General features: G+C 44.5%; 1 protein-coding gene across 3 annotated transcripts in view; it reads right to left on the bottom strand.

Moving 5' to 3' along the window:
- Positions 1–26905, bottom strand: part of LOC311014857 (uncharacterized protein) — a 68822-nt gene extending 41917 nt beyond the window's left edge. For all 3 annotated transcript variants that reach the window (XR_014597304.1, XM_084011725.1, XM_084011726.1), the window contains exon 1: positions 26255–26905. Coding sequence is in view for 2 of the 3 variants with exons in the window: in XM_084011725.1 (XP_083867851.1) it covers positions 26255–26348 (94 nt within the window). In the remaining variant the exon portion in view is untranslated. The remainder of the gene's footprint in view (positions 1–26254) is intronic.
- Between the last annotated feature and the right edge of the window lie 349 nt (positions 26906–27254).

Below are 27254 nucleotides of genomic sequence, written 5' to 3'. Positions count from 1 at the left end.
AATAAAAATCTAAAGCGTCCTCCTGAATAACCATTTTGTTCTCTCTTGTATAGGCCGAACAAAAGCGCCAGTGAGGTAATGGCCTGCCTTATTGAAAGCCTCAGAATGGGGATTTGATAAAGATTTTTTTTCGCTCCTTTTTCCTTTTGCACAAAGTACATGGCAATGTCAAAAAGAAACTGACACGGAATGAAAAGGAAAGAGGCTAAAAAAGAAAGAAAAGAAGATGCATGATGTTGCAGGTTGCAAAATCATTATTATTAAGACTATTCTGATTAGTATTCTTGTTATTAATTTGCATTTCCTAACTTTTTTTTTTTTGCAAAAGTCAGAGGTGAGAGGTTGTTTTTCTTTTTTGTGTGTGTGTGTGGGGGGGGGGGAGGGGGGTGTAGCAGAGCAGGTCAGGTGCAGGCGTGTTATGGATTTTACAATGGAACTTAAATCCAGAATACATTAGCCTCCAAAGGTCTTCTGTGGATTTGGCACAGTCTCATAATTTTGCATTGGGTGAGTCAAGTTTTGCTCGATAGAATTAAGTATTCAGGGTGCATACCATCGGTGTCTTGCACAAACCTCCTGTTTCTAATGCTACCCTTTTCACTACAATGGCCCGGAATATATTGCATGCCCTTAAAGCGTTGATAAGGCACTGTGAAATGTCATAAATGCATGGATGTTAATGGGGGGGGGGGGGGGGGGGTCAGGTAGCCGAATGTAACCTGCTGCTGAGATGCACACCTGCAGGCGTGTGCAGTCAGCATGTATTAGGTTTTGCAGGATGGATCCTGCAGCCATGTAAGCCACCTCTCTGCCCACGGTTGATGTAATTTGTAATTAACTCACGGCTAATCAATAAAGCGTTTAACAGAAAGCACAATGGACACACGGGGGGATGATCCCAAGCCAAACATATTGGAATGTCACTGATCGTTACAAGGAGAGGACACCCTGTCTATCACAGAGGTGTTGGGTGGGCGGGCGGGGTGCAGCGGGAGAAGATAGGGGCACGAGATGAGGGGACGAGGGGTGAGGATGAGAGAGAGGGATGAATGGAGGGAAGGAGAGAAGGGCAGAGAGGGGATGAAGGGGGGGGGATGGAGGACAGGAGAGGTGAGAAAGAATCCTATTTCAATGCATCACATGTATCGACGCTCACTCACACACACACACACACACACACACACACACACACACACACACACACACACACACACACACACACACACGGTGGAGCAAGTACAAGGCCTTGCATTACAACATGCGGCATTGCGCTAAAAAAAAAATCTGTGACGTGTATTTGGGATTGTTTGCTGATCTTTCTTCAGTTCATATATTAAGAATTTTATCCAAAATGTGGCAAAAAGGTTAAAGTTTCAATCACACCACAATTGACATGTTTTGGTTAGTGTGCCGGCAATTTATCTTCCTGTCATATCGAAAGTTTTACTTCTGAGTTTAAGAGCACAAACCCTTTCACATCTGTGTTTAAAATCCACTTACACACAGACTAAGTGATGCATTAAGATTTCTTGAATGTCGTTTTCAACAGCACCAGCCGTGCTGGCTGAACGAACACAACAGAACATGCCAGAGACCCTGTGTGTGTGTGTTTATATGCAACATAATGCCCACACATCACTGAGCTTATGAGGGAATCATCTACATCAAACAACATCCATCCGCGCTGACGGGGGATCTGTGAAGGTGCAGTCTGGAGACACACCACAGCAAAGACCAGAGTCCGTTAGACAGGCTGAGGGAAGGAGAGGAGAGGGAAAGCAGCAGAATCAGCGGCAGATTTAAAGACTCGGATGCAAACAGAGGCAGAGAGAGAGAGAGAGAGAGAGAGAGAGAGAGGGGGGGAGAGAAAGAGAGAGGGAGAGAGAGAGAGAGAGGGAGGGAGAGAGAGAAGGCCTAGCAGAAATGTGTCTTTGGCTCTATATATATATATCTGATCATCTGTGTGGTATAGTCTAAATCACAGACTGGAGCGTATTTAATTATAAACCCATCCACAGAGACCCAATGGGAAAGCATCAGTCCGGTGGCACCATGAGAGCCTTTAGAAACACCAGCATCATCACTGAATGCTCAGACTTTTACATTAAATCTGTCTATTGACATGTGCACACACACACACACACACACACACACACACACACACACACACACACACACGCGTTATCATTTCCATATGCATGAGAGCGGACACATTTGCTGCATCTGTTTTGTGCGTTTTCTCGCACCTTGGCCTGATGGGAAATCCACAGTGGGCTCCCTTTGTGCATAGTGTTGCATTTGTGTGTGTGTGAAGTAATCAGTGAGGGGGGGGGGGGGGGCACTGAGGGAGTGGCCGACCAACTGTGAATCATGTCCCACGCACAAACATTACCACACATCCTTTTATAATGTTATAGTTGCCCTTAGAAATAGTTAATAATAATAGTTTAAGGCTAATGCTGGGATGATGGTTGGGTTCACAACATATGTTATGTTCACTCCTGGGTTCAAGTCTGGATCACCCTCACCCACAAGGTTTCAGCAGATATGGGCTATTAAATGCTTTAGAACCATTATTTTCTTCTTCAAAAATAACCACTAGTCATTTAGAGTATGTGTATAAGATACATTCATCATTATTCTGGCGTTGCCCCACGGACAAATTCACTTCCACTAAAAGCTACTGCATAAATAAAAATACAGGAACATGTCCACATCACAACAATAATATTCATTTAATACTCAAGTTTTAAACCTTGATGAAATAATGTTCAAGGTACTCCAACTTTGTTCAAAACGGTTGTTTCCAGACTATAACAGATCTTTTGTTCAAACAAAACTGGACGGGACTGAATGCATTCATCTGGTCTCATGTCTTATTTGAAATAGGATAAATGGCCGTATAAGCCAGCAGACAGACAAGGCCATCAAATTCCTGTTTCATGTTCGTTTACTTGTCCGACAACAGTAAAATATGTTAATGTGGCTTTAAGGAAACAGTAAGCAGGTTGTGACTTCGTTACGCTTCCAGATGATGTAACGCCAGCTTTGGACGTGGAAGGACAACTTCTCAAAGAAGTCGTGAAAATGCTAGTCTGGACATAATATTTCTGTATGTAAACAGCATTTTTAAAACTTTATCTGCTGTAGAATGGCGACTCTGAGAGGTGCAGGACGGACACTGTGAGCTTGAGGATTAGAGCTTCAAAGATAGTAAAACTGCTGACCACCAGAAGGGAGGCGGCCGGACACTCCTGCAGCGGTTTGTTCAGGAACCAAAGACACGCAGACACAGCAGCTGTCAGATATTTACAGGACAACTCTTTACCAGCATCTCATTAATGAAGAACACAGCACAGGTTTACATGCAGCAGATAGAGATTGTTACCATGCTTCTCAGATACGGCAGTGATACAGAAGTTGCGTGGCTCTTAACATCGATATTCATGGTTTCCACAGGATGAATCCTACTGACTTTGTGATCCACAGCTATGACAGCACCTCTGTAAATAAATCACACTAAAATCACAGCTACTTCATATACAGCTGCAGCTGAACAGTAGCATGATAGCGGATAGCAAAAGCTCAAAAGCTCTCTCTACAATCTGTATTCTTTAATCTGAGGAAGGCTTGTTGGGCGAGATGCATCAAAGTAACACAAGAGTGATTAAAAACTCCGTCTTGCAATAACCAGAAACATTTAACGGCACATTTCATCCAGAAAATACACTGAAAACAACTAACAAGAAAATATGGGTGTAGCGTTTTCTTCATACAGAATTCAGATATACCGTAATAATAAAACCAAAAATGCCAATTAAAGATCACAAATCATAAATACATATGAAATACCTCAGGATGGATGAGATGGATGAGACTACAGATTTAGATTATGAGGATGAAAATGACGTTTTAGGTGGATGGATAGTATTTATAGAGTTTAAATACTTGATTACCGGCTAACTTTGCACCATTTAAGGACCATTTCATGACAGCCAAGCCATAATCGTTGACTGATGACTTTACAAACGATGATCATCATCATGATATTGGAGTGGTCTGGATGAAACCACGGCAAGCCTGCTCATCAGATCAGCTAAATGTTCCTCTGACATCATATTAAAATGATGATTTATATAATAGCCAACTCCATCAGCTGGTAATGACCAAAACCAATGATAAGAGATTATTTATGAAATTGACGAGCATCAGAAAAGTTGATTGATGGCCAATATGCCATTTGAGCGTTTGGTGGAGTTTCAGTGGCGAATTAAAGCCAAAAACCTCTAATCGAAACATCAGATCAGTCAGATGAAGAAGTCTACGTGACCATAACTTACTCGCTGAGCTGATTGATGGTTATTAATGATCAAGTCAGATTAGCCGACCGTCTGAAAGGACAACTCTCATCATTTGAGTGACTTTTAAAATATGTTTCTGCAGAGCCTGAGAACTGAAGAGAGCAGAACATGGAAAAAAACCCATCTTAATCCAGTGTACAGCCGTCTGTCACGCGATAGGAAGAAGCCAGTGATCTGACAGGCGTGTGACCACGTGGACACATACACCAACGTACAGCACACAGCTGCTTTAATCGGTGCAGGTAAGGATACATGAATGAATGGTAGTATATTTTCCCAGGTTTGGAGACGTCCGGGTGAGATGTGTGCCGTGACCCGAATACAATAGAAGTGACTGTATGTTTGGCTGTGGAGCTCACAACATTGAAAAATAAAATGTGTTATACTGGATCAGAAAATGATGTGGATTTAAACATTGAACAACTTCTTTTAAAGCTGTGTTCCAATAACTGCTGGAAGACAACGATTATAACGTTACTCGTTCAACCTCTTCCTGCTTGGTTTTAGTCAAAACCCCTGCTGTGAAAAATGTATTTGAGTCTGATTCATTTGAAAACAATAATCAGAAAGCTAAATTTGATCACTGAATGAAACAGGATTTGTTTCCTATCCCAGCTGCAAAAGTTGAGAATGACTGAGAAAAGAAGATCCAAACATCTACGTTTTCTCTTGACATTGAACATTGATTCTAGAAAAAAATGTTGCTGATGAATTTTGCAAATATACTTTCATGTAATAAGGTTGAATTCCTGCACACTGTCAGCAAATTCATGAGAGCTTTGCAGCATTTCAGCTACGGACCTTCAACCTATCCACAAACAAATGGAACGGGAGACAAATCTCAAACACCAGCGACAAATAATGCAATAACAACTAAAAAAAAGACTTAAATGTAATTTTGTCTTAGAGCACATGTGCCTTTTCATTATTTAAATATACAGCAGGCTCAAATTCAAAATCTATGAGCATTTCTGTACCTCTGTCTGATTCTGAAACATCTACACACACACACACACACACACACACACACACACACACACACACACACCGCAGCTACATGACACATGTATACATACAAGATATTTCACACTCGCTCCATGGTACACTCATCTCTCTCTCCTCTCTCATCTCTCTCCCGGCCACCGCTGGTTTTGTTTACTGGCCAATTTGAATGAGAATGAATCTCTCTCGGATTTTTCTAGAAAGCGCTCTAATCCACGCAGGCCGCTGCGAGGCCCCGGCCCTTTGTTTGGGATTACTGCAGCTTAGCGCTAGCTAACAATGAGGAGATGAGCAGCTCACCTCATCGCCGCTAATGAAGTGTGGAGAGTCATTTAGCTGCTAGCTAGCTGCTGCCGAGCCGAGATGATACCTTCACAGACACACACGCGTGTTTGTATTGCTGTACATGTGAGGACATTCATTTCTGAACTTCTTATCCCTCAGTTACACACTGAGCCACTTGAACTCAAGTGTTGCCCTTAAATTTCCTTCCAAGTAGCTTCAAAGTTGCAGACTGCACAACATGGTCCCAGTCGTAGTCCCAGCTTCAGTTACTGCTGTGATCCCATCGACAAAATTATTTGTCACCGTCATAACCCTACAGATTTGCAAAATCCTGTCCTACACCACTATATACTACGGTGTTGTGATTTCCAGTCTATTAACGATTGATAAATAATTTAAGTAGATTTAGGGACTGGTTTGAATTTCATATTCTGACCAGGAGTTGTAGCAACATGCCCACATTAATGAAAATGTGTGTTTTCAGTCTAAATGCACATCTTTAAAAAAAAAAGTGTTGAAACAAAAGCAAAAGCGAGTAGAAAAAAAATACATACATTGGTGTTCATGCCGACTGGTGTGTGTGTGTGTGTGTGTATAGGGGGGTATATAAAGTATAAGCCATGGTCACCGGGGTAAAAAGGCACCAAGGCAACAGGAGAAGCAGGAAGATTTAAGCTTGGCAGAAACACACACAGATAGAGTGGTCCACACTGAGAGTATGTTGGCTGGTCTTCTGACAACGGGACTGAGCCTGGCATCTGATTAGCAAAGACTGGAGAGAGGAGAGGATTTTGATGTTTATCCAGGTCTAGGGATGATCACGTCAGGTTCAGACCTCCGAGGTGGGCTTGGATGGTTAGCAAGGGAATGACAGTGCTTTGGTAATAAACCAGGACATTTCCTTGGCTCGCTCTCACACACACAAACACACACACACACACACACACACACACACACACCCAAAGGAATTTTGCATAAACTGCAACAAGCAAAAGAAAACTGCAGATGCAAAGCAAAATCAAAACATAATCCTTGTGTTTGCACTAAACACAGTCACCTGTCAGCCTTAGTTGTCTGTTAACGTGTCTGTAAACATTCACAGACCAGAAGGAGATCATCTTGAGAAACGTACATTCCTTACAGACATAGAAATGTTTCAGGAGCGCTCCCTGTTCCACCTTTTCACCGTCTTTTTAACAGCCAATTTACTGAACAAGTTAAAGGGAAGAGAGATTCCTCTGCATGGACAGAATAATACAAATATCATTACAAATAAATTGAAAACAACAAATTAACTTCAATGTGCTGTTTTTTAAAAAATCTCAGATGTTTATCTTTGCATTTCGGTTTTATGGTATCAATCAATGGCCCTATTTTTGTTCAGGTATAAGCAATATTCATGATGACGATAACTTCAACTATCCATCCAGACCTTTACATAAAGGTGTTGGATACCTGAGGTCACACTGGAGCCCATTAGTCTCATAGAACAATGCAGGGTGTGATGTTTTAGGAAAACTTCGAGAGGTCTATTGGCTAAGTTACTGATTGAGTGGGAATGTTTGCCTTTTTTTGTTGCAACACCCTGCTGCATGTGCTCACACACACACACACACACACACACACACACACACACACACACACAAACACACACACACACACACACACACCAAGTTATTTCAGTCTACAGTGTCTCCGGCAGGTTTACAGGACGTCAGAATCACAGAGTCAACAAGCTGTAAAGTGAAGAAGTCATAAATGTTCAGTGTTTATCTTCGGGCCGAGAAACCTAGCACCTCGCCGATAATGTGTGTGTGTGTGTGTTTCAGGAAGGCCTCAAACTCTGTGGTCAGAGCAAGACGTGACTTAACACACACACACACACACACACACACACACACTCGTCTCCGTCCCATTTAAACAGCGGCTGTTGAATTTCACAACCAGCTCATAAAGGACGCAGAAAAGCATTGAGGTCCACGGGAAAATAAATCAAGGCTGTTTGCGTCACTCAGTCTGTGTTTGTGTGTTCGTGTGTGAAAGGTAAAGAAAGTGTGACATGGGAGAGCCAATGAGAATATTCACTCCGAGGCATAATGTTGTGGCCGCGTGTGAAAGCTGTGTCTTTTTGTCTGAGATACATATAATTATCAGAAAGAAGTGAGAGGCTGTAAACATGTTTACATCCACCTGTGTTTGGAATGTGTGCATTCAAAACCAGACATTCTTGAGCTAAAACTCCACATATCGCAAAAATAGTTTGCACAGATTGACTGAGACGGAAGACAAGATGCAGTTAAAAGTGATTTCAATAATAACGCTGGAGGAGATGCTTTCTCTTCCACCGTAGACGTGGAATCGGTGCGTTACTACCACCCTCCATTAAAGGCCTCCACCAGCAAGAAAACACAAACATTAAAGATAAATAGGGTAGCTGGCAAACGTGGTGGAGCAATTTCAATTCATTAAAATCACATAAATACATCTTTGGTAGAAAACAGCAATTAGATTCTGTTGTATGTAAGAGTTGCGAGGCCTTTTTCACAGCAGGCGTTCTGACACGCCACAGTAGGAAAAACACAGGTGAAAATAGAAAAGGGAAGATGGCTGGATTCCATTTAGCTGCTTCACGTGGTTCAGGGTCTTGTTATTGTGCATGCCGGCTCACTGTTACTCAGTCAGGACTTACTAGGACACACTGGGAACAGAGCTGAGCTGCCTGCTGTGAAAACTGCCTGTTATTTCACCCTGTGACACTCACAAGAATATTTGCTTTGCAATATGATTCATTTGCTTTTGCCAACTTTTTTTTTAGATTTTACTTAACATTTTTATAACATCCGAATGGTAAATAGACGTGCAAAGAGAGTAAGTAGTATGTAACTTTTTGCATTATAATTTCCCATGAGATAATTAAATAAAACGTGGTCTTACAGACATTTACTTTTGAATACGTTTGGTACAGCTACTTTTACTTAAGCATGAGTACCTGTTCCTTCCATGTGGTAACATCCGTGTATGTGGTATAAATGCGGTGTGTGTGTGTGTATGTGTGCGCCCGAGTGTCACGTGTTCCTACTTGTGAGCTGCTGCCATGTTTGCTTGTATTATTTCACGAGTGCATTCCTGCGATTATCATCACATACGAATGAGAAAGTGTGTCTCTCCCGCTTCTCCCTCTGTGTGCGTGTGTGTGTGTGTGTGTGTGTGTGTGTGTGTGTGAGTGTGCACACGTGTGCGTGTGTGTTTGCCCTCCACCAAAGAGCTCCAAGCTGTCATGTTTTAGCCTCCTACGGTTAACATCTGCTGCATTTAGTGCTGCCATGTCGCTCTGTGATATACACACCGTCTAATAGAATCAAAATCACACACGCGGACACGGTTAATCATGAGGCGCGCACACACACACACACACACACACACACACACACACACACACACACACACACACACACACACACACACACACACACACACACACACACACACACACAGTCAGCCACTGCACCAACCAGTTGCTTATATTATTTATTATTTACCACTGAAACCTGTCCTGAACAACAACAAACATTAACCATTTAATGACTGTAGTCACGATGTCATTTATATAAGGTTATATTGTCCACTGCCAACTGGATGTTTCTCCACTATTCTTTGCATTAAGTGAGTCTGACATGAGAGCAACAAATACCTTTTATTGAGACTGACAACAAGGCTCCACAAACTTAGCTTTGTGGAAGACTTTGGCTTTTCTTTATGTGGACACTCTGAATGGACGGAATACTTCAGTACTTTCAAAGTACCTAAAAACCTGCCTGCTCTCTCCTTCTCGCACACAGACCACCGTGGAAGTCCAATCTCCATCACGGCTTTCCACCTATGAGCTTTGATGTGGAAAAACTAGATGAGTCCACTGACGACATTAGCCCCAATACCAAATATATTTCTGGGCTCCCGAACCCAAACAATGCCGGCATCTGCTGCCAGACCACTTCTTTAATGGAAAGCCCTCTCTCTCTCTCCCCCTTCGTTCCTTCGCTCGCCCATCCAGGCACTAATGTAAATGAAAAGCAGTGGGACAGTGTGTGTTGGAAATGTGTGGACAGGGACAAAAAGCCCGGGTCTGGGGGTATTGTGTTGGCCCTGTGACACACATCCCAACGTCCACACACACACACACACACACACACACACACACACACACACACACACACACACACACACACACACACACACACACACACACACACACACACACACACAGCACCTCCTCCTCCTATTCCCTCTGCTCTATTGACCGCCCCTCAAAATCAATAAAAATGATCTTGGAGTCCATCCACCATTTGGCTGCATCATCTTGGAAGTGCCTTCTTTAGGATATAGCGGCCATACTGTACAATGGGCCAGCCGAGTGCGCGTAATTTGCCATTGATTTCCCTCCTCACCCCCCTCTCTTTCCTGACTCCTTAGCCGCTAGTCACTGCACACAACACAAAAAACTAACTTCATCATACACCATGTTAATGCACATGCACAATAACCCTCTTTTCTCCTGCCCTCTGGTAATTTCACTCTCTTTATCTGTTTCGCTTTCCCTCCCATTCCCTCCTTTATCTCCGCCGCCGTCCCCTCGCCTCGTGCTCTGGCCTTATTCCTGGAATCTCTTCACAGGTCACTGTTCCCTCAGTAATGGACAACTTGCACAAATGTTGTTTGCGCTCTGCCTCATTTCTTTTTTCTGAAGTGAATATCCAACATGATGTTGCCAACATCCCGTTTACATCGACTTTATCAAGATTCAACAATTCATCTTTTGATTTAAATTAACATTTTATGGGATAATCTTTATGTTCTGTTTGTGTATGAGATGGTTTTCTGTTGTATAATATGAAAATATAAATACTTAGGTTTTCAATAAGTAACCGTGTTCCATTTGAAAATACTATTCTCATCACTACTTGGGGGCAGAGGTAGAACGAGTCGTCCTCCAATCGGGAGATCGGCGGTTCGATACCAGGCTCCACCAGTGCACATGTCGACGTGTCCTTGGACAAGACAACTGAACCCCAGAATGCCACCGAAGGCCGTCGGTGCAGGAAAGTATTCAGACTGGAATACAATGGATACATTTTCAATTTACACAAAAATGGTAAAAGAGTTTCTCATTGTTCATTTGCATAGTTGTGCCGATGATGTTTCCACTCAGTGGTGAGATTTTCATCACAGTGATGACCTTTCTAAACTTGGTAATGATGGTTCTGCTCACAGCCAAGAAATTCCTTTACTTGGTTACGATGTCTCTAAAGTTCACTAAAAGTTTTACTCGCCTGGTTGGAGGCCCCTCTCGGCTGGGTGATGACATCATTAACCTCAGTGAGGAACGCTGCCTGTAAAACCTGGTGACTATCACGACAAAGACGTGCAACGACACGTGTTCAACATAGTGCTGGATATGAAGGGCTTGTTGCACTTCATGCAACACTCATGTAGGCTCTCTCTCACACACACAGACACACACACACACACACACACACACACAGACAGACAACTGTCAGTCAGTCTTTGAAAGCAGTGTGTTGTTTGTTAAGTCTGACACTTTGCCTCTGCCGCTCTAAGCCTATTACTGTATTCTTTCTCTGCTGTTCACAACACACACACGTACACACACGTACACACACACACACAAACACACACGGTGGTGCTATCGCTAAGACCTAATTCAATAAGCCTATAGCATATCCTCCAGCCCTATCACACATCTCCCTACAAACACACCCTCCGTGTCTCACACACACACACAGACACACACACACACACAGACAGACACACACACACACACACACGCACAGACACACACGCAGACACACACAGGATATCTGAATCTTTCTTCCGGAGTGTTGTTGTCGTCGCTGTTTGTTGAGAGTATCATTTACAGCCAAGGTGTTTGAAAAAAGACACCTCTCCCGTGGCGTGGTGTGTGTGTCTCTTTAGAGTGGGGCTTTGCTGCTCCTGACACCGTTATCAGCTCTAGTCGAATGTATTTCTTATCGAGGTGGAGGTGTGGAGGGAGGTGGGGAGGGAGAGGGGTGGATGGGGGGGACGACCGACAATACAAGCTTATCAAACGTCCTCAGCCTCGATTCGGCCTGTCAATCAAGTCCAGCGTGCATGCTCAGACACACACACACAGACACACACACACACAGCAGGGCCTTTTTGATTGATAGATGGCTTTCCCAACAAATAGAAAGCTGGGATCAACATCCTCGTGGCCCTCTTTTACCTTACACACTCATGCAGTGGTTTAACGTATGTATGGTTGTGTGTGTGTGTGTGTGTGTGTGTGTGTGTGTGTGTGAGAGAGAACATTCCAGAGTAACAAAGGTGGGATTAAGGATGCATTAGTTGGCCGTGAAGCGAGAGGCCTGTCAATAACAGCAGCCAGAATAAACCCTGAAACCTCGATAAGAAGACAAAGGACGAGCCAGATAGGAGCAAGCAGAGAGAGAGGGAGAGAGAGAGGGGGGGGGGATCAATAGAGGAAGAGAGGAGGGGTGTGACAGAGAGAGATGGATGGATGGATGGATGGAGAGGCAGAGAGGGGATCAATATCAAGAGAGACAGGAGGAGAGAAAGTTTTCACAAAGACAAGTGAACGGGTGAGGTTGGGTGAGGATAGAGGGGGTGAGGGAGGGGAGGATAATGGAGGAGAAGATGCTGGGAGTCGGGATGTAGGTAAGAAACGGGGTTTGACTTGAAATGGGTCGATGATGTTGTTTAAGATGCTGCTGCAGCCAAAAGTTTGGATTTATTTTGAGTATTTGTATGGAGCAGAGGCAGAGGACACAGCTGTACATCTCTCCGTAAAGTATGTCCGACCGAGCCAGGAGTCGTTCCATCGTCCTGATAGACTTCTGGTTTCGGGTTCAGGAAGCATCATGACTGATCCACATCATTTCTTCTACGCATCTCCCGTCACTTCGCTTCAAATGACGTAAAGAACAAAACAGAGGTAACTAGACTGCTATTTCACATTGTTCTTTGCTTGGTCAAAAACAAGCCCAAGACGATGTTTCCAATCCAGGAGCACAGCAGCATTTGGAATGGAGGAACCAGGGGACACATTGGCCACAAAAAAGTTCCAGGACGGAGTTTGCCATACAGAGCATCACTCACTGGTCAAATCTGAAGGATGCTACAGTGTCTGTAAAGTACACCATGGGTTCCTTCCCTGATTGACTGAAATGGCAGCTTGACATAACTGTGAAAGCCTCGTCTCTTCATTAACTCAGCAGACGTCCTCTAAGGACACTAAAGAGAAACAGCCTTCACTGTCTCATGAATGCTCTACCTTTAGTGCTTCTACCTGAGACGCAGTGGAAATATCAAAGCAGTGAATGCGTGAACCAAGGTTATCATCAGAGGATCCTCAATCAAATGGTGGCGGTCTGTTCCTGCTTCATACCCAACTTTAAATGTGAAATCCCAAATACACAATCAATGAATTCACGGCCCCTCAGACAATTCGTCTCAGTGTGATTTCCCTTTGGTTTAAGTTAACGTAAAAAGTTATGTTGCACATTTCTGTTCTTCTCCAAGACATTAATTCTGATTATAAACGCCTCTGAAACAACATTTAGCAGTTGAGATTTAGTCGAATCAGTCGAAAATCCGAGGGAGTCGAACACAAAAACAGCAATGCAAGAAATCTACACTGCAAATAAGCATTAAGTCCCTGAAATAATACTTTTACATACAAAAATAATGGAAAATTCAACAATTGGGATAAAATAACACCACTTAATTCAAATGCAGTCTTAGTTTAGATAGTCTAGACCAAGACCAAATTTTGATTATGTTGGTTAGGAGCATTTTCTCTACGAAAATCAAGACTTTAAGGCTGATTTCGGTTTGATGTCCTGCAGTGAACAGGATTGTCGATTCCACTTGGTATCATGGCACATTAACAAGATTAACAACACATTAGAAGACTTCAACTTCATCTCAAAAGCAGAATATAGTTGGCATGCGACCCGATGAGCTGCGTTTTAGTGGAAAAGGAGCTAAATAACTCGCCGGCGTACTATTTATCATCCTGCCAAAGACATGCCATCTTGAATTGGCCGTTGAAGAGCGGCGGGCTCTTAGTCACAACAATCCTAGAGAGGCTTGAACTAATGACAGCAGGGCGGCGTGCGGGGAGGGGCGTGTAATTGTTTCACCGGTTTCTCATTAATTAATTTCCCTTCCTTCATTTATGCTGGAGACGCTACATAGGTCTGGGAGGTATAGGCGACGATACAGAGGGAGAGACATGAATACTGAGAGAGCGAGTGAGCGAGAGAGAGAGAGAGAGAGAGAGAGAGCATCCTGTTGCCGTCGGCGTGGCAGCGAGCAGCTAGCTGTCACACAAAGACACAATGAGGCCCGGCAACAAACAGCCACTTAAAAAAAACAGCCTGGCAACAGAGAGCAAATTCAATTAGAGAAGTAATTAGTAGATACAGGGCCAGGCAGCGGGCTGCCGCGACGCCACAACACAGGAATTAATAGGCGCGGATAGGAGGAGGACGCTGTCATAATTAAGAGGCAATCACCTATGTCAATGAACCTAAAAAAACACACACACAGCCCCGCAACGCAAAACTATTAATTCAGTGATCAAAAAATATTTCAGGAGATGATTAATACAGCAAATTCATTTTAAAAGACTAATTTCTGGAAAGATAGCAAGACAATTGCACATAATGTACTCCGCCTGGCATTTATATTGCTAATTAATTTTTTTCTTTCTGATAATTTGTGGAGGGATTGCTCTTGCCTGTCTTGCTCTCCGCTGTGTGTGTGTGTGTGTGTGTGTGTGTGTGTGTGTGTGTTTGCTTCTTCTAGAGTTACGAACCAACGGAGGCAGCAGCATCACAGCAGTAAATACATGGCGGAGGCTGATGAACGGAGCTGTGTCTCTAAACGCCTCCTCGCAAAACTCCTCCATGCGTGGATAAAAAAAACAAAAAAACAAAAGAGGAAAAAAAACCTGACACAAAATAAAAACTTGCCGTTTCTTTCCTTCTTCAACTCTGCAACATCCCTCCACCCTCCCCTTATTTATCTCCCCCTCAACGCCGCCACCGCCTCCCCCATAACTCCACAGATACAAAAGACCCAGCAATTAAATTAGACGATAAGGACGTGAAATAAATCAGCAGGTTATTGATTGATTTGTCTCTCTCTTGGGGTGGGGGTGGAGGGCGGTGGCAGCTATCATTTCACACCAACAGCTCCTCTATCGCCCAACTAATTACTCGGCTTCTAAAATCCCTCAGATGAGACACCAAGGTTTCACATAACAGATAGAGAGGCTTTGCGAAAACATCGAGGCGAAGAGAGACTGAGGGATCTGAAGGATTAGAGAATCATCAGAGAGTGTAAACAACAAGAGAAATGTTTCTTCTCGGCAGCCTTGGTGTCTAACACGCAAATAAGTGACGGGATTGTTTGTCTTTCAGGCCTGATGTTGCCGTCACCCCCATCAGTGTAGGAGTCCTGATGCAGCTGGAAAGTCATTAATTTGAACAATAAGCGGCGTGCTGCCCGGAGACGCCGCCACGTGACTGGAGTCCAAGGTTTCTGGTGCGTCTGAAAGGAATACAGCTGAACGCGACGTGAAACTCGATAATAAACAAGTGTACAAGCCGATGGAGACCCCTCGTCACAGGTACACAAGTCCATGAGTCGTGAGCATTATAAAATATTATAACAATCATCCTATGATCCCTCAGATGTATCTTGTGAGCCATTGGAGGCATCCTGAAGATCTCCCACCAAACAAACTTCTACACCAAATGACTCATGTAGAGCTGCAGACCACTTTGGCTGGATGTACTTTTGTTAGAACCAAACTCTTCACGTTACTCGGGTAAACGGATGGTGAGCGGTTCTCGACAACCCTGCAACAAGCTTTTCCGGGGTCCAACCACTCGGCGTGCCCCGAACAGGCACTAGACTTTTACTCATGAAAGAAATGGACGGCAAGTTAAAGCTCTCGTCGAAATAAATCGTTAAAATGACCAAAAACAGATTGACCTCTAACCCCAGTTCAACCTGAGCCTCCCAAAAGAAAATAAAAGCAATCGAGACATTCTGGAACTATTTGCTGTTACCTCAACAGAGAAGTTCCACAGCAGAGAGACATGCCTTCATATTTTATTTCATCTTCTACGTGGAAATGAAAAGCGAAGGCCACGTTGAGGGAGGGAGGCAGGCTGCGATGATGAGCTGAATTTCCACATCTTTTACATACAGATTTAGTTTCTCTGGCTTGGTTTAAAAAAAAAAAACGGAGGGAGATCTCCATACGCAGAATTTACATATTCATCTGTGACAGTTGGAGGTTATTTGGAGCCCCATTTTGGAGTGATGTGAGAAAAGAAATATCCACTTAGCCATATCATCACCTACGATCGGGACTCATAAGCCTGGCAATAGGCTGAGAGGGGAGGATAACACTAATATGGCCTCAGATTTCTATGCGGGACTAGTTAATGCTATTTACTGAGGAAGGTAGATGATCGACTGGGGAGCAGAGAGGAGAAGGGAGGGAAGGAGATGGACATTAAGTGGCCTTCGGAGTCTGTGGCTGCTGCTTTGAGAGCCAATTACCAGGCTAATGGAGTTAATGCCAGAGATGAGATGTGCTCGGGAGATGAGAGAGGAGCGAGGATAGTGGGGATGCCTGACACAGACAAACTGCGGCGGAGGGAACGATTAGTGTTTGTTAATCTGATGGGCAAATCATTAAGCATCAAACATACTGCAACACATTAGGAAAGAAACCAAAAAACGGGAGTTGGAGGGGCAAGGAAACGCGCCACAAAACACGCACGGGCGAGATCTGTCGCGGGTTTCATGATCCGTCATGTTAGGCTGCAGATTAAAAGTGTGATCTCCGGGCTTATGAACGATTTAGCCAATTACAAACGTTATCGAAAAACGCTTTAATTTGACATTCAGGGCTGCAAACAGGGGCCCTCGGAGCCGTCAATGAGGGTGATTAGAGCCCAGATTGCGGCTTCGGAAAAAGGCCCCAAACATCTGCTGTCAGAGTGACTTGGAGACGTCGACGCAGGAAAATACTGTTCTTCAGAGCCTGGCATCTGATTAGAGAGGAGAGGAGAGGAGGAGGAAGAGAGAGGGAAGGGGAGAAGAGGATGAGATTAGAAAAAAAAAGAGGAAAGAAGAGGTGGAAAGACCTGAGTTGGTCGGCTGCCAGCGAGCTCAGTGTGACAGGGAAGGCCCATCTGCGCTCGGCGACACTCAAGATGGCAGATGTAGAAGCAGATTGATTTTCATTCAGCTGTCATGATGCACAAGTGGGGAAAAAAAAACACCCTCACACGCACAAACACACACACACACACACACACGCTATTCGAGAGCTGTGTGTCAAGTGCCCGGGCTGCTGTTGGCTGTCGGTCTGCCAAGCTGTTTTCTCTCCTTCCTGTAATTTCCTCATTCTCTCTCTCTCCCTCCCTCCCTCTCTCTTCCTCCCTCCGACTCTCTCAACGAGCGCAAGCAGAATCTAAACGCCACATCTGGCGTTCAAATTAAATCATTTACAGTCCATAGAGAGAAGTGCGTTTAGTGACAATACAGCCGGTGGGGGAATCAGCGTGTTTTCTCTAAGCCGTGACACCGCCGTCTCCTCTGGCATTTGATTAGATGTCACCCCCGCCGCTGTTCAGATGTGCGAGACGTGTTTTCTTGCTGCCCGTTATAAATCGGAAGGGTTGAAGATGTCATGGAGGGGCGCCGATCATCTGGTGGCTTCGACGCCGACACCTGCACCCCTCGCGCCCTGTGTCACGACTTCCATCTGCAGGTCTGTTAACTTCAGCAGCTCGTATTTGTGTTTGGGGGGGGGCGAAATTGTGCGAGCGCATCAGGAGAACGGCGGTGTTTTTTCTCTGACTTCCACAAATGTTTACACGGTTTTAGTTTGGTGTTGGTTGGAGATCACAAGTTCAAACGCGTGGAGTAATTCAAAAGGGATGAAAGTGAGTCACTACTCTCCCTGGAAGTCTAGTGCCTTTGAGCAAAGCACAGCTAAGCTGCTGTTGTCCAACTCTGAACGTGAATCAGAGGCTCATTTGGGTTTCATCGTCTATAATAGGACTAGAGTTCATCACGGAGCAAAAATATTAGATGCAATAGGAAACGGACCTCTGGAACATGTGTCCACAGCCAAAGTGCAAAAGAGACCCAAGAACAGAGCGCTGTCCAAATGCATCACAGCAGAAGATCTGATGGAAACCGTGATCAACCCAAGCAGACTGACTCCAATAGAGAACACCAAGAAGAAGCCTTCACTGGAGACCAAGACGGCGGTCCAGACCTGTTTCAAGCTCGATCTAATCACAGCGAAGGTCCAGCAGAGAACAAAAACATGCTATGTATCCGGATGCAGATTTATGGTCGAATTTAAGGGTACGAGTGTTGGTACATGCATCGTCATTGTTTTAAATGATGCCCAGCCCTAAACGTACAAAATAAAAGGTTATCAACAGTCAGAAAAAATCCTCTAGATACAAGTTCTCTTCATACCAGTCGTTTGTGGGGCATTGTTGTCTTCATTGTGATAATGAACAGAGTAGAAGTGACAGGTAATGAGGGAAGAAATCATGTGCAACAAAGGTCTAAACATGACATGGTGCATAATAAGCAGTTTAAAAATGTCAAGAAAGAATGTCGCTTGAAACAAGTTGATTTGAAAGGTAGTCTAATAATATAACCTCATTACCATCTTGAGGACTCAATAACAGACTAAATGACCTGTAAGGTACCGCAGCAACGCAGGGCCATTAAAAGCACATAACACACTTTTTCACCCGTCAGAATTAATATAATAAGATATAATACCCACTGGGCTTCTGTCAATCAGACACTAATAAAACATTCCACTCCCTGCTAATCACATCCAGTTGCCATTAACTGCTGCTCTATCAATGGCTGATTCAAGCCTAATAAGATCATAAAACATTTCTCCTTTTTCTCCAAGATTTCGTAAACATGTCGTCGTGGTGATTTTTGGGAAGCCCCATAGAAGGCCATTGACTTGTGGCTCGGCCTGGGAACGGACTGACTCCTGTGAAATCCCTATAAAATATGAGACTGGTGTTCATCCATCATTACAGTCAGACAGCACAGGCCTTTGTTTGTCCGGCAACGGCCGGCACTGGACTGGGTTGGCTACTGGCGAGACTGTTATGTGTGTGTGTGTGTGTGTGTGTGTGTGTGTGTGTGAGAGAGGGACAGCTGAAACAGAAACAGTGTGAAACAGAAAGCTGTGTGTGTGTGTTTGTGCGTGTGTGTGTGAGAGAGAGAGGGAAGCAGTTGACCTTGTGTCAATTAGGAGAACATATCATTCCATTCCCCAGGGGCGAGGCTGACTCTGAAACATTAAATCATTTCATTCACTTCAAACCGATCCTGCTGTTTCCCCCCCCAACACTCCGCCTGTTTCTGAAAGCTCCCGCAGCCTCGGCCCACATTCTCTCTAAACTGTGGATGGAAGTAGCTCAGAGGCTTTGATGCTGCAGTAATGCCTTGTTTAGCAAGCACAGAGCTAAAACAGCAATCATTCTTCAACGGACGCACAAAACTCTAAATCCAAAATTTGATTTGATCAACTTATTTGGCTCATTTAGAGGACAGCAGGGAGGCAATGGGAAGTAAATCTGCCGTGTAATTTATCCACATAATATACTGACTTCCCTTAAAACACACCCTTTAAACAGTACCAGACATTATGTTTTTTTCACTGTCATTTATTTGTATTCCTTTGTTTTAGTCCTTTGGTGAAGAGTTGGGTTATGTTCCAAGAAGAGACAAAGTAATTCATTGTTGCTGTAGACCCTCAACAACGTTCACACACAAATCAAGATTGTTTGAATTGTTAGGCTACGTTTACACGATGGCGGTCTGAACAGAAGACGCAAAAGTGGCGTCACGTCTTCACTTTTTATTCCGCGTTTAGGCGAGCGTTTTCGGGAGGAAATCTGCATACGGTGACGCAAAAGTGTGTGGAATTCGATTGGCTATGCATACCAAGCGGCTAGGTGATGCTGTGATCCACTATCACACAACATCGCCATGTTTAAGCGCAGAATCTTCCTTCTTCTGTTGTCGGCGCCGCGAAAACCAAAACATGTGATGTAAACGCGTACGCGACGTGAGCAGATCTGAGGAGAGTTTTGCGTCTTGGCAGTGTAGACGGAAACGCTACGGCGGAGTGTTTTCAAGTTTTCCACTCTGGAGAGTGGTTTCAGATTTTTGCGTTTTTAAGCCCCAAAAACGGCGTCACCGTCTAAACGAAAGGCACTTCCGATAAAATATTTTGACGTTTTTACCCGCAAGCGTCCTCGTGTAAACGGGGCCTTAAGTTCATTTATGAACATTTCTGCTTTTTCTCCCCATGCGCTACTGTGATTAGTAGATTTTACATATTTTAGGTGCTCAACATGGAGTTCAGGGCACATCTACTGCCTCCACATGCCTCTCAACGCAGAGACGCCTGAGCCGGCAGCTAACAGCTAACAGTGCTAACAGCACGAATAGTGCAAACAACGGCAACTTTTACAGCAATAATGACCGTATTGCAGTAGAAGGCAGCAACCATTAGCTCGACTCACATGCATGAAAACACACAACCAGCTGTGACTTTAATGGATTCATCCTCAAAATTACTACAACTGAGACTACGTGACATGACTTGCTCTCCTTGAATCATGATCACCAAAAGGCTGCACAAACTGATGTTGTGTGGATTTGATTTTTCATTGCGATCATGTCCAGATGTTGAAGCACAAAAGTGCTAATGGAAAGCCATTTTAAAGTTTAATCAGCAGGAAACACCAACACGGTACTCCCACATCCAAACCAAACTTCTACATGGTTGAAATGTCCTTCCGTTAAGATGTTGATTTAGTTACACTCATTTAGAAAGTATCACACACACTTAGGCATTGTTAAACTTCATGCAAATTTTCAAAACTGATTTAGTAATAAATCCCATATTTCCGATCGTTGTTTGTTGGTGGCAGACTCCAAATCAGCTTTTCCATAAAATCCTCTCCGACAAAATGTGACAAACTATTGTTGTTCTTTGTCTCCATATCACTCTAATCCTCTTTCTCTCTCTCTCTGCCTCTCCATCCCTCCATCCGCACTCCCCAACCGCAAGGAAAGGCCTCAGTACTGACCGGCACACACACACACACACACACACACACACACACACACACACACACACAGAGCTATGGTCGGCTGTGTGGGACTTACTGGGGGGCTAAGCTGTGTGGTCACATTTTACATATGTGTGTGTTTCCGTGTTAAATGGGGAGTTGGCCTGGATGTCACTGGGTTTTGGCATTGTGTGTGTGTGTGTGTGTGTGTGTGTGTGTGTGAGAGACAACAGTAGATGGACTTGGCCGGACTTTGGAGAGGGCTAGCCGGATTTGGCCATTCTGAGTGTGTGTGTGTGTGTGTGTGTGTGTTGGCACATGCTCAGGTTGATTGAGTTGCTGTATGAATACACATGCATGCCTGCATGTGTGTGTGTGTGTGTATTTGGCCGTTGTTGTAGGTATGCTGCAGATCAGTTTAAGCCTTATAAACCTATTGTTGTGCAATAAAACCATCCTCTCTCTTCTTATAACCTCTTTGTTTGATGGTCCATCCATGCTTCCGCTAAAACACACCGAGGCCTAATACTCTTTAATACTGCAAGTAGAATGTGCCTTCATTCTTTTTTATTAAGGTACTAAAAATAAAACAATTCTTTATTTTATCTATGTTTGATTATTTTCAGGGATGAAAAGTAATTGAATTTATTTCACAAAACAATCAACAAGCCATGGGCTCAGTGTTACGTTAAAATGTGCCAACACACACATGTGAGGGGGGGGATGTAAAATGTGTCACACATAACCCGCGTCCCAATTCTGCGGCTGCATCCTCAAAAATGAGAAGGTCATTTTACAGAATATTTCCTTTTTGCGTCACCTTTGTCGCCTAGCAACCAGCTGCGGTTGACAAGAAAGATCATAGGAGATAACTAACGTTGTATGATTCAACTGGAGACATGGCGTTTGAGAGTATGAACATATGATCTTCGGCTCCATTTTGATTGAAATCCAATCGTTACCGGCTGCGCAATGCATCTTGGGATACGTTGGCGTGTGAAAGATCCATTAGTTGGATCCTCCAAACCCAATAAAAAAAATAAGTAGCATTCGCTCTTCACATGTTGAAATATGCGGTCGGTGAATTTGACTTTGATATTCCCAAGAGAAAGTTATGCTATGTCATATCTGTCAAGTCGAGACAGTTTTCCTTTGAGATATTTAATAATATGTTCATGTCGACAGAAAGCTGCACTTTGACCTAACAGGTGATCTCTGAGAATACTGAAAAGAGCCTCGCACCATATGAACAAGCAGCGCCATCTTACATGGTTTAACAGGTCTACTATGACAACTATAATGAGCCATGGAACTTCATAGAGCTGTCGTTCAAACCCTCAAATCCAGATTACAACATTGATCTTCAAAAATTGTTTTCCATGCAACTTTAGCTTCATTAAAGTCTATTAGCGCAAATACAAAAGTGAGAATAAGCGAGTGTTTATTCCCCCAGCTTCTCAGAAAGCTTCCCTGAGCCGCGGTTGTTGTGAAGTCTCCTCGTCGGTAAACTTACGCCGCTCTGATTAAAGTGGATTTAGAGCTTGTTGCATTTGATCAAAGTCCAGCTGATATCAGAATCGCAGACCAGCTAAGCTCTCAGAGCCAAATCCATAATAATACTCTTACACCACCCACAACAAAGGGACAGCCAACACAAGTAAATAAACGTAGGCAGAGAACTATCATTCGAGTACCCCTCCCATCGGAGTAAAATAATACCGCCGAATACAAACCGCCATAATTGGTGGGAGAATTAGGTTGATAATGACGGGAATCGGACAGTAAATCCATTCAGCTTATCTGTTTACTACTGAAGCTTTTGGAGAAAAGATTAGCGTCACACAGAGTTATGGATTTGTAAAATTATTTTTACTTTAGTTTTTTTTTTATTGATCTCTTCACTGCAAGAAAATAAATCAACGATGTTAAAAGCTTTAGTTTGGGACCAAAAACGTCTTCATGATAACAAGTTTGATCGTGTTTGCATATCGGTGGTTTATTAGCTGAGCTGCATCTTCAAAAGTAGTAAAAACATGTAAGCATCTCTTTTGAAGTGCTGCATCCAACTTCACTCTTAATATCAATAACCTCAACCTCAGCCGCACGGCAATAAGGTGTGATGTCTTAACGTACAATAAAAGAGACGCTACCTCTAAAAGAGATGCACACACACACACTCCTCCATCCCGTCCATGCCTTCGCCTCTCGTTCTCTTTGGGAGCGCTAAAGTTTTCTCCATCAGCCTCTAAAGTGTCTAGCCTTCAGCTACATTACCCTCCTTCCCTGGTCCCTCCATCGCATCTTAATGTGTTTGATAAAACATCAGGCACAGAAGGAAGGGCACAAGGCGGATGATGTGCTTTTTCGGCCGAAACCAGGCATCGGCTAAAGCACGAGGATAAAGGACTGAGTCTGCTCTGTCTGTCTCCCCGAGTCCGTCCGTCCACTCACTTAAGAGGCCGCCCGGCTTCTTTTCAAAGCCAGCCACTCTCGTCGGACTGCTGTATCTCAGGGCTTTTGTCCCCCCACCACCACCACCCCCCTCAATCTCCCCATCCCACCGCCGCAGCCACCCACCCCCGCCTCTCAGCCCGGCGCTGAGTGTCTGTAATGGCCCAGACGAGGAAGGGGGGGGGGGGGTAAAAAAAACTAAAGAAGTGAGAGAAACGGAGGAATGGAGTGAGAAAAAGAGAGCGAGCGGGAGGACCTGGAGGGTGAAGGAAGGGGAGGACAAAAGGTGGGGAGAGGAAAGCGAAGGAGAGAGTGACGGCGGAGGAGAGAGAGGAGACATTGGAGCGAGATGCGTGCGGGGGTGGGGTAGGGTGGGTGGGGGGGGGAAAGGAGGCCGAGTCTTTAGGAGGAAGCCAGGCGGCACTAAGCGTCTCTGTCGCGGCGCAGTCAGGCCTGCCTTCCCCCTGGCCACGTAAACCTGCCCTCCTCCCCCGCACCACCTCCCACCCCGACCACGCCGCACTCCTCTCCTCCCCTGTCCACTTCATCCCCTCATCCTCACACACTCGCACTTTCAATTTGAATTTGCTCCACTTATAAGGACTCTTCATCGGATTACTTTAAACCCATTAAACCCGAGGCTGTCTTTCACCCTCTTTATTTGTAGGTCCACGGTGGTCAATACACGTCTCAGCCAGCCAGCCCATATACTGTCTTTATGATGAGGACACGTTACTCTGGGACGCATCATTCAGTGGTACTGAGTGTATGCTCTTGAATACTTTTAACAAAAGTTTGAGAGCAGTTTGAATCATGAGGGTTAAAGGCACTTAATGTCATGTTTTCATTACACTATATTCATTTTGAGGAGTGCAATTCGAGGCAATTTGCGACATTGTTGCTTCATTGTAGTGAGGCATGAGAGCTGTATCTTCATTTTGACATCCTTAACACTCATCCACCAAGTTGATAACAGCAAAATGTATATAAGACCACCCACCCCCGCCTCTCAAATAAGGAACTTCTTTTGTATATAAGTATAAAAGGAACTTCTTCTGTATCTAATCCTCTGTATTTGATTAGAAAGATGGTGGTGTTCTTCAGGTGTACATTGAGCTCAAGTTTCTGATAATTGGAAAAACTTCCCCAAATTCCTCCTCTTCACTGATTCCAGTCAGATGAAAGACATAATACAAGGAAGGAGTGCTATAAGATTTTTTCGGAATCCTCAATTCAAAAACTATAATTGGTGTGAGGCTAAAGAGAATGTTGTCATAATAACATGGTAAAAAAAAATTATAAATCCGACAATGAAATATCGATGTCTCCGAAACACAAAATCTCTATTTGGCTGTAATCAACCTCAGTCTTCCTGTTTGGTCCTCTCAGGGACTGGAACACACACACACACACACACACACACACACACACACACACACACACACACACACACACACACACACACACAACACACACACACACACACACACACACAGAGGGAGAGCCAGTGGCCTCAGGACTAATTGCTAGATTGGAGCAGATTTTCTAGTTCAGTTAAGGGCTGTAATTGTGAGGCGAGCAGGGAGGAATGACAGGGCTTCAAGCTGAGAGGACAAATCACCAGGGGCTGCCGATTAGACTGCACTGATGTTCACGCATGTGTGTGTGCGTGTGTGTGTGTGTGTGTTCGGGGTGAGGGGTTAAGCCAACCATCTCTCAATTCCAGGTTTCCGTGGCACTGACCCCAAACTGCCACACACACACACACACACACGGACACACACACACCACGTTGACCCACTAGAACCCGTTATGCTATTAAGGACAGTTCTAGAAACTACTTGTGTAAAAAAAAAACATCCACTGAGCGTTTTTTCTGAAAGATAATGAGAAATGTGAAGAATCCATGAACTCCACAACACTTGGCATTGGAGATGGCACTAGGTGGTCCTCCAGCGTTAGGCTGGACGTATCGGGACGAGGCGTTGTTATACGCTCATTACATGATAGTGTTCAGCAACTAAAACACTTGGTTAGATTTAGGACAGCATGGGTAGACGTCGACTCTCTGAACACTCACTTCGCTGAGTGACAAACGAGTCATGTGACCAGCAACCCACGTGACTCACGGGTGACAAAATGTCAACATTCACTTTTAGTACAGAGCACCACTCTAGACTCTAATGCACTTAATGCTACGTCACATGCTCTTACCATCATGTGATGATAGACGGTAGTGAAAGTCCTCCATGATAGAAATATCAAACAAAACATTAAAAGTCAGTGCAGACACGTCTTTCAACCACCACTGTTCCAAAGCCCTTAAGCAAGGCATGTGGAACTCTCCTCTGCTCATGCTGGTCAGGTCTCTGTGTGAATATTTGAAGGCACAATTGCTCCGGTGATAAATTGGTTGATTGGCAACACAGATGACACAGTTTAAATCTGCTAGTTTAACATGACGTCCCTCTACGATGACTCGGACATGAACGTGGGTCATCTGAAAGCAGAACCACTACGGTCTCCACAGCCGCTTCGCCTCCCTTCCTCTAACTGCAGGAGCCTCATCACACACAGCGGGACAGGAAGGAGATGCACGGAGGGAGAACACACACACACACACACACACACACACATACACACACTTCTCACTCTTGGTATCCGATAAATCGGTAAACGGCGCCCGTGTGGAAACGTTTCACGGCCTCTGACAGATATCCCTCACACTCTCTGCATCTGCAGCCACACCTGGACTCTACAGCTTGTTTGGAGGAGAGTGAGGGACACAGCTGAGAAAGAAAGAGGCAGGAGAGGAAGAGGGAAAAAATCACAAGGTCAAGACAGCCAATCAAACTATTCTGACGGCAGCGCGGTCAGAGTCACTCAATCGCTCAGCCAATCTTTCAGTCGGCTTACCTTGCAGTGATGTCACGGTTGTCGTTATGACAAGGCCTGTGGTCCTGTTGCCTGATTGGACGTCGGCCGGTGTCCAGATCAGCATTACATCCATGGCAGGGAACGCAAAAACTCATTCCTTGCCTCTGTGGTCTCTGGTTGTATTACCACCTGTCTCACCTCCAACATAGTCTAGTCATTAAACCTTCAATGCTTTCAGACATCTTCAGCATCCTCTCATGCACTCACACAGCAGCAATGGGATATCTTTCTGTCCATTCCACCCTCGTCTCAGTTGAATACCTGTTTCCTTCACTATCACTTTATATATTTATATATTCCCTACCTGGCTTCCTCCTCCATGTGACACGTTCTCCTCATCTACCCTTCGTCCTGAATGCAGCTAGCATTCCTCTCCCAGCTCTGGCACCTTCATTTGCGGCCTCCCTGTCCCTCACCTGTCTCCCACCTTAGCCCGTGCCCACATTCACACTTTCCCCCCCATAGCCTCCCCTGGCTCGTCATCTCCCTAACCCCCAGTCTCGGAGCTCCTACCCCGGCCTCGGCTCTCCCCGTCCCTGCCTCTCCTCCAGCCTGCCTTCCCCTCTACTCTGCCTCCCTCAGCCCCAGCCTTCTGCTCAGTGTTCAAGGGGAGAGCCAGCTAGGAATGCTGTGGCTCTAGACGTTTTGTCCAAGCCCTAGGTCTCTTTCACTGAGGCAAGATTAGTTCATACAAAAACTCAACAATACACCACTGAAAGCCATTGTTGATATTCAACATTTTTCACATAGCGGAGCAGAATAGACAATGCGGCAGCCGGGAAAGCCCGAAGCGGACTAGCAGGGTTGATGGCTGATGGTATCTCAGCTGAGCGAGGGCCTTAATCCCTTTTATACACACACAAGTACACACACTCTCAACAGCCTGGAGACAGCAAAATCAATACTGGGCTCTCTTTCTATGTCTGTGTGTGGATCAGTGGGTGGGTGTGATAGGGAGAAAAAAAAGAATAGTACTGTT

The sequence above is a fragment of the Eutrigla gurnardus genome (assembly GCF_963514095.1).
Source record: "Eutrigla gurnardus genome assembly, chromosome: 6".
NCBI lineage: Eukaryota > Metazoa > Chordata > Actinopteri > Perciformes > Triglidae > Eutrigla > Eutrigla gurnardus.
This window is presented reverse-complemented; position numbering and strand designations above follow the sequence as displayed.